The sequence below is a fragment of the Ascaphus truei genome, chromosome 3 (assembly GCF_040206685.1).
Source record: "Ascaphus truei isolate aAscTru1 chromosome 3, aAscTru1.hap1, whole genome shotgun sequence".
Taxonomy (NCBI): Eukaryota; Metazoa; Chordata; class Amphibia; order Anura; family Ascaphidae; genus Ascaphus; species Ascaphus truei.
The window spans coordinates 428,070,105-428,078,856 of NC_134485.1; the positions used below are offsets into that span (position 1 = coordinate 428,070,105).

General features: G+C 48.9%; 1 protein-coding gene across 2 annotated transcripts in view; it reads right to left on the reverse strand.

Annotated features, from left to right (window-relative positions):
- Positions 1-6,654, reverse strand: part of SIDT1 (SID1 transmembrane family member 1) — a 119,459-nt gene extending 112,805 nt beyond the window's left edge. For both annotated transcript variants that reach the window (XM_075592854.1, XM_075592855.1), the window contains exons 1-2: positions 6,503-6,654; positions 5,173-5,595 (exon numbers count right to left, since the gene is read on the reverse strand). In XM_075592854.1, the coding sequence (XP_075448969.1) occupies positions 5,173-5,361 (189 nt within the window). In that variant the 5' untranslated portion in view covers positions 5,362-5,595; positions 6,503-6,654. The remainder of the gene's footprint in view (positions 1-5,172; positions 5,596-6,502) is intronic.
- Positions 6,655-8,752: the final 2,098 nt, after the last annotated feature.

An 8,752-nucleotide genomic window follows, 5' to 3' on the forward strand; every position in this document is an offset into this window, starting at 1 on the left:
GGTCCTAACACACAGGCCCTTTACACAGTTAGTGTTAGGACCTGCACATACTGGTCATGCCGTGACGTGGCTGCAGGCTTATAATGATTTGGCCAAAGAGTTTAACTAAATGACCCTTACTCATGAGAAGACCAACAGATAAGTATTTAACTATATACTTTGTCATTTGGATGTAGCATTGGGGCGCTTTGTCTTTTGTTGTATACATTTGGTCACACCCAGTAGCACTCCTTTTGACACAAAGACATATGATGTGGTGGATGTTGGGTTCAGCGCTTGCAGGGATTGTGTGTGTTCATTATCGTAGAGAAACACCCATTGACTTGGGATTTTTTGGTGTCACATTGCCCCAAATCGGCACTATTGCAGTTTAATTAACAACACCCCCATGGTAAACTATTGGCAACCCATTGGAAATAGTGACTCTCCTTAATCAAACATCTTATGATCATTATCACCCAAGTCCTGAGCGCTTTATTTCAGATTGTCAGAGAGTTTCCAGTACCTCTGACTATCTAAAGAACTGAGCGACCAATGGCGTTCCCATATGCACCCCATACCTTTCAACACAATGCCTAAAAATAAGAGGTTCCCCCCTTATCCTACCTAACCCTGGTCTTCTTACCATGGCCAGCATATAACAGAATACCAGCCCTCCTCCTGGCATGATGCTCACCAAAGCTTATGGCAGGGGTTCTCAACTCCAGTCCTCAAGACCCTCCAACAGGTCAGGTTAAGGATGTCCAATCAGTCCCTGCTTCAACACAGTTGATTGAGCCACCTGTGCTGAATCTGGTATATCCTTAAAACCTGTCCTGTTGTGGGGTCTTGAGGACCCTACTTTGCGTTTTTTTTTCCGTGCCCGTTGCCCATCACCTAGCAAATCCAAAACCACCCATGGGTCCACCATACGGTGAGCCTCCAAATTCTGCAAGGTCTCCTCAACTCCTTAAACCACCACCGCTGTGGAAGAAACCATTGTTCAATCTTCCATTATTCCATGGTGCCCTAGCAATGGGCGGGCCCCCGGCACCCCCTCTCTGTTTTGGAACCTCGCAAAGGCATAAAAATCACTCTTCCCAGAAGCGCACACAGACGTTGATGACCTTTAACCTATTCATATAAATGAATAAAGTAAAACATAAAAACACATCTGACCTCAATATACAATTTAATTTTATGGAACAACCATTGGTTTAAAAAAAATATATATATATATATATATTTTTCAATATATGTAAAATATGTGGTAATACCAGACGTGTGTTCTCATCAGGCCATGAAGTACACCTTGCGCAGTGTTCTGCGTAAGAATTATAGAGCGCCCAAATATGTTCTGGGGAAGCGAAACGCCCTTCTTGTTGTTAACAACCTTTCTTTATATGGAATATTAGAACCTAGAAATGGAATATGTACGTATCATCTGATTTATATAGCGCCAACAGGGTGCGCGGAACGGTACAAAATGACAATACTGGGAAATTAAAATATGAAGCATAGTGATAAGAGGAGGCGCTGTCCCGCAGAGCTTACAGTCACTGGCATACATCGTGCTGTGTCCATTGTACATGGGAATGTCACACGTTGTACTTTCCAGGGGAGTGCTGCTGGGGTGTGACCGATTATACAAACACAACGGAAACTAATCTCCCGTCACATGTAAGCTGCACAGTGACTGGGCTCATATTACTGTAATCACTGGATCATAGATACTGCTATTTATTCAGATCATTGATCATTAGTTCAAAATAAGGGTTCTTTAGTGAAATATTTCTGCCCCAAACTCCAAGTCAGCTTACATGTCATTGTCCTACCGTTATAAACCCAGAAAGAGCAACAAACAGAATAAAATATGCACAAATACATACACGTGGCAGAGTCCCCCCTGGGCCCCCTTACCTCAGACAGATTGGGGGGGCCACCGCGACATGTCAGGCAGCTGCAGGGGCGAGCGTGTCGCCGGGGGCTCTCGGCGGCATCAGCTACAGGGCGCCGCCATCTTGGCTGTACCCGCGCATGCGCAGATGCGATGCGGCGGCCATTAGTGTTGGAGTACTGGCAGAAGAGGCACTCCGTAGTGCAAGGACTGCCCACAGTTGCGCATGCTCAGTTGAGAGTAGCGGCGGCCATTACAAGTTCGCGCATGCGCAGTGTAGATCACATACGCGGCCCCAATGCTAAAGAGGGCCATGGGGAACTACAACTCCCAGCAGCCCCAGGGGCTGGAGCACAGGTGACACACAGCAGCCAACAGAGTTGCTAGACCCCTGCTGACAGGATATAGATACTGCAGACATTGACCATGCTAGTCAGTAGGAGCTGGAAAACAGAGAGGGGAGGGTGTATAGGTGCAGAGAGGCAAGTAGCCTCTGCACAAGGCCAGAAGTCTCCCTTTAGGCCCCAGCTAGGCCCTACTCACCCTCAGCTTGTGGCTGCTACAGAGACGCTCCCTAGGATAGGGACAGGGTCCTGTAGAGCAGCTTAAGTGGGGGTCCAGCCAGGAAGAGCGTATATCCTGGCCACTGTTGTTTGAAGGTGAATCATCCTCTGTAGTACCAGAGGCAGAGACTGTTCAGTGATGGATCACTCCGTGTGGGAGTCATCCCTCACAGAGGCGGACGCGACGTGGGATTGTCCTTCAGAAAAGGGATCCCAAGTACAGATCATCTGTGCGCCAGGGTGTGGACACACCCGGCAGGTATTATACTCCAAGGGCTGGACCGCCCTAAAGTTGAGAGCTTGTTCCTTCCCTCTGAGGAAGGCAGGTCACACATTGGGAGCCTGATATTGGGGCCTTCTCATGTGCTCTTCCCTCCGGGGAGGAGTGAGTATGGACCAATACATCTGCCTCCGCTAGGGAGCTGGGGAAGAGCTAGGACGGCTGCGGGTGCCCGTGGCCTGTAGTGGTGGTCCAGGGACCATCTCCAGTGATAACTGAGCCAAGAGACTGTATCCGGCAGAAGACTCCTGAGTACCTGTTGTGTTACTGCAGACTGTAGTAATAAACCGTTCCTGTTTGTAATATACCTGCCTGGTGTGTGATCTAACTGGGGGGAGAGGTAATCAGTTCTACCGTGGGAGATCATCTCCAATTCCCTGGAGCCTGCGGCAGATGGAGGCGCTGCACTGCTAAGTATTATGTGGGGTATGGACCCCAGAAGCCTGTTCCTGTGTCCCCAAGTCATCGCAGATGACTCAGCCCTCTTGTTACCAGCAGGTATATGCACCACACACCCTACAATGGCCCCGATCTGCGATCTCTAATAGCGTGCCTGAGATCAGATACATTGTAAGGAACCCCAACCCTCTCTAATAGCGCGCCTGAGATCAGATACATTGTAAGGAACCCCGACCCTCTCTATTAGCGCGTCTGAGATCAGATGCAGTGTAAGGAACCCCAACCCTCTCTAATAGCATGTCTGAGATCAGATGCAGTGTAAGGAACCCCAACCCTCTCTAATAGCGCGTCTGAGATCAGATGCATTGTAAGGAACCCCAACCCTCTCTAATAGCGCGTCTGAGATCAGATGTAGTGTAAATTCTTCTGTATTTGGTACCATTTTTAAATGACCAGAAAATTGCAGGGAACCCTTTAGGGATTCCCGGGGAACCCATGGGCTCCTAAGAACCCTGGTTGAAAAATACTGTTATATAGCCTGGTTCCCCAAGTGTAACCCCTTTTTCTGAAGACGTTACTGGTATTTGTTTCTATGTCTGGCTTCTAAGGGTTCTACGGAAACCCCCCTAAATTCATTTTTATCCGGCTTGTTTTTTTGGGGGGGGGGGGGGGGACGGGGGTGAGGGGAGAAGTCTTGCTGGTTACCTAAAGTTTCCCAGCTGCAAAACCAAAGCAAATTAAATGCCCCAGATTTAAAAATCAAAGGAATAATCTCTGCGGTGATCATCTAATCAACAAGTCTCCCGGCCACAGAATGGAAACCAGATCTATGGAAAACCGCAAAGGGTTTATTAACCCCTTAAGCGCCGGGTACGTCATGAGCAAATGCTCTTTTTCCCAAGAAAGGATCGGGTGGGCTGATCCAGGGCAGCGGTTGACCCAATCAAAACGGGGGGGGTAGAGACCCCCCCCCCTCTCTACGTACGTTTTCCGTCACGTGATCGCTGCCGAAGCCATCACGCGGACGCAAGATGCCGGAGACTCTGCGACGCCGAGCCTCCGGCGCTGGAAAGGTGCAAATCCCACCGGCTGTAAAACTGGGGTAAGAATCAGCAACAGATGGCATCACAATCCCATTGAAATCAGCGGGGTCATTTACTTGGATAAATCCTGTTCTTTTGGTTTTTCCACCGTTAGGGCAGGAGGGGCGCCAACTCCCGTCCTCCAGCGCCAATCAACAGGTCAGGTTTTCAGGATGTCCCTGCTTCAGCACAGGTGGCTCAATCAGTCCCTGCTTCAGCAAAGGTGGCTCAATCAGAGGCTCAGTCGAAGACTGTGCTGAAGCTGGGATATCCTGAAAACCCGACCTGTTGGTGGCCCTTGAGGACTGGAGTTGGGCGCGCCCCTGCGTTAGAAGTTAGTGAATAGCCCCCGAAGAGTCCGCTTCTTCAGGCAGCGATTCCCCCCAGAAGCCTCCAGATTCTCACATAATGTTACTTATCTTGCCCCCCCGAGAATATCCTGCTCTTTATTTTCAAGGTTTTCTTAGTGTTCAAAATCAGGGTTTTCTTCATCTCTAGCTTCTGCGGTTACCATGGTAACCAATAGAGTGCACTGAGCTCCGGGGAGAGCGCCATTTTAACCTCCCGCACACTTCCTATTTACAACGCTCATATCTCCTGAACGGAGCTGCCGATTCTAGCAATAAAAACAGCGTTGGAAAAGGCGAGAGGAGTACAAATATAAGACGAAGAAGAAAAAAAAGAAAAAGAAAAACAACGCGATCCGTGCAGACTGCTGGTTTTAAACGCCGAAGCTATTTTTTTTCCCTGCTGCTTCAATTTACCATCAACATTGTAAACGAACCATATATAAAACAATGAAAAAGAAAGTGAACCAGCAGGCTACTTCCACTCGTTCGCTGGGCAATGCGTCTCTGACCCCACTGTGGCACAGATTCACCAAACGGTGCTAAGCCCCAGCAGCACGCTGTGCCTCCCATTCATACGGAAGCACCCTTTCCCTGGATCTGGCTCTGCGCCTGCACACCTTACCTTGCCGGGCTTGCTGGTGTAATTGAACGAGTAGATCTCTTCCGTGTTCCTGTTCACATTGCCAGTGTACAGCCGGTCGAAGTCAGCGGGTTTGGAGTCCGTGGATCTGTTCTCTACCTCGGCAAACCTCCCCAAACACAGCAGGAAGAGGCACTGCCCGAGCAGGGGCATCCCTTCACCCAACCACATGTCCCCAGTGGGTTCCCACTACGTCCAACGCAACCCCTCCCGATACGATGCACGTTCGACCCTTTATTTTAATCCATCCAAACGATTCTTTTCTTTCTTGGTGGTCCTGCAATCAGGTGGTCACTTGGCAAAATACTAATAAATATTTATATCCATTTGATTTATACTTTGTATCCGTCGCACGGTGGTTTCTGGCACAATGACTGGTTTGGGTTCTTCTTTTTCAATATGGATCTTTGTAAAAAAAATAAAAGAGACAAATGATACCAGATGATACTTTTTAAAGAGGCAGAGATGGCTGATACAGAATAATCAATTTTATTCTAATTTGACACATCTAACAAAACAAAAAATGTGATTATTAAGTGAATTGACGTACACTCACTGAAGACACTTTACCCAACAAAGATTACATGTCTTAGACACATTAAAACATTATCACATACTGTACAATTTACAGCCAATTAGGTGTTGATCACCCAAAATGCCCCCTGCTTTATAAATACAAAAATACATGTATATCCCTGTATTTTTTATCAATGTCTCAGCTTCCGAGTTTTATTTTTTCTCTGATCCAAAAATATATTAAAAATTAAAAAAAAACATTAAGTTAGATCACCAACACTGATGGAAAAAATGCATCTTAAATACAAATTCTTCTGGCATCTTATTCAAGCACCCATCCTGGTACAGAGCATGTTCAGGGTGAAAGCACCCATCCTGGTACAGAGCATGTTCAGGGTGAAAGCACCCATCCTGGTACAGAGCATGTTCAGGGTGAAAGCACCCATCGTGGTACAGAGCATGTTCAGGGTGAAAGCACCCATCCTGGTACAGAGCATGTTCAGGGTGAAAGCACCCATCCTGGTACAGGGCATGTTCAGGGTGAGAGCACCCATCCTGGTACAGAGCATGTTCAGGGTGAGAGCACCCATCCTGGTACAGAGCATGTTCAGGGTGAAAGCACCCACCTCCTTTTTCCTGCTATAAAACTAATGCAAAAACCCTACCACCAGCTAAATAAAACCCACTGAGTCAGATGTAATGAATCTGGGGCTGTTTTCTAGCACAGACTCCAATACATAGCACCCTAAATAACCAAGATGATGTAATGCCAGCACACTGATTGGGGGTGGTGTACCTGGATACATTAGGGTGGTGGTGCTGCCTTCCTCTCCTCTCTGTTGCTGGGTCCAGTGATGTCAGACCCACCCATCCTCAATACACTGACTGACCCACTGCCACCAGCTCCCGGCAAGAAGACACATCGCTCTCTGCCCGCCTCCACGTGCACGTGATTGGATGTCCTTGGCAAAGGGGTGCCAGAGTAGCAGGAAGGGCGACCAATCCGCTCCTAGTGCTGTGATATCATCCCCTTTAAATGCATAGGTATCAGGTGCAGGGGGGGAGTTGGAGTTTGAGTTTAGCGCCCCCTGGTGGACAGATAACTATTGATTATTACCTAATAATAAGATAGCAGAGGCATGGCTGGGGGGGCCTCTTATTAATTACATTAATGACAGCTAATGGAAGGGTTTTTTTTTTAAAATGAAGGAACTCCGTTTGGGGGTATTTAACAGCACGATTTATCAAGGGCAAACTGGAGGCGGTTATACTTTTTTTTACTTCTTTGAAACACCTGGGGTGGTTATTCTGGAGCGTATATTAATTGCCCCCTTTTTCTGGAAGACTGTGGGTTATGAGTCTGTCTCCCAGCTCAATACGAAGGCATAATGGGGAGCGGGCGTGCAAACGGCGACATAAAAGTGGGTCACCTTTAGCTTCTCCGCCTTTTATTTCAAATAGTTTTATTCTTTTTCCGCATAGTATAAATCACAGACATCGGAGCTCCAACAACAGTCCCGAGCGAACGTTCTTATACAATGAGTAGGAATAACATCAGAGGAGTACTATAGAATAATCATACAAACACTCTTAGCTAGGTGCTTATATTCTTGTTATGCTTAACTTGCAGATAATTAGACATTAAAGTCACCTCAATACAGCTACTGTTAGAGGCTCAGTTCTAACCGGGTGATTTATCTACTACAGGGTTTCCCAAACTTTTTGTTCCGTGACCCGGTTATTTTTGAACTTCTCCTTCGTGACCCACTAAAATTTTTATCGCCTATACTGGCCTATAGGGCCTGCACAGACACACACACAGCCACTGATACACACACACACAGCCACTGATACACACAGACACACACACAGCCACTGATACACACACACACACACACACAGCCACTGACACACGCAGCCACTGACACACACACTGATACACACAGCCACTGATACACACACACGCAGCCACTGACACACACCCAGCCACACAGAGACACTGCTACACACACACACACACTGATACACACACAGAGACACTGCTACACACACACAAACACTGATACACACACACACACACACAGACACACACATACACTGATACTGATACACACACACACTGATACACACAGACACTGATACACAGACACTGATACACACACACACACACAAACACACACACACTGATATACACACACACAGACACTGATACAGATACACACACACACACACAGCCCCTGATACAACACACTCTCGGGGGAACGGGGTGGGAGGGAGGGGGGACTGGGTGGGTGGGAGGGGGGACTGGGTGGGTGGGAGGGAGGGGGGACTGGGTGGGTGGGAAGGAGTGGGGACTGGGTGGGTGGGAGGGGGGACTGGGACTGGGTGGGTGGGAGGGAGGGGGGACTGGGACACTTGGGTGGGAGGCAGTGACTGGGTGGGTGTGTGGGAGACGGTGGGTGAGTGACTGAGTGGGTGGGAGACAGTGGGTGGGTGGGTGACAGTCACTGGGTGGGTGACAGTGGGTGGGTGGGTGACAGTGACTTTGACAGTGACTGGGTGGGTGACAGTGAGTGGGTGGGGTGACTTACCTTGCCGCCGGACGCTTTCCCCTGCTGCCCCCGATATCCCCTGCTGCCCGGGACAGGAGGTGGGCTTGGGGGCACGGAAGGTGGGCTCGGGAGGGGGGGGCACGGGAGGTGAGCTCTGGAAGCAGGCCGCAGAGGAGCTGGTACTTCCTCCTCCGTCCCACGTTGGGAGCGGGGGGGGAGGAAGGGAGCGGGCCCTGCTTGCCCTGCGCATGCGCGCAGGACCGCGGGGATAATCGCTGCCATTTTTTTTAACTTGAGCGGGGGAGAGACACCGCGCGGCCAGCCTCGCTGCGACCCGGCAATTTTGGTGCCGTGGCCCGGTGCCGGGTCGCGACCCACCATTTGGGAAACGCTGATCTACTATATTGCGGGGTAATAAGTACAAAGAAGAAGAACACAAACAGAAAGAGGACAACCAAGATGAGGTGGAGAGATACCTGCAAAGCTTTGTGCGG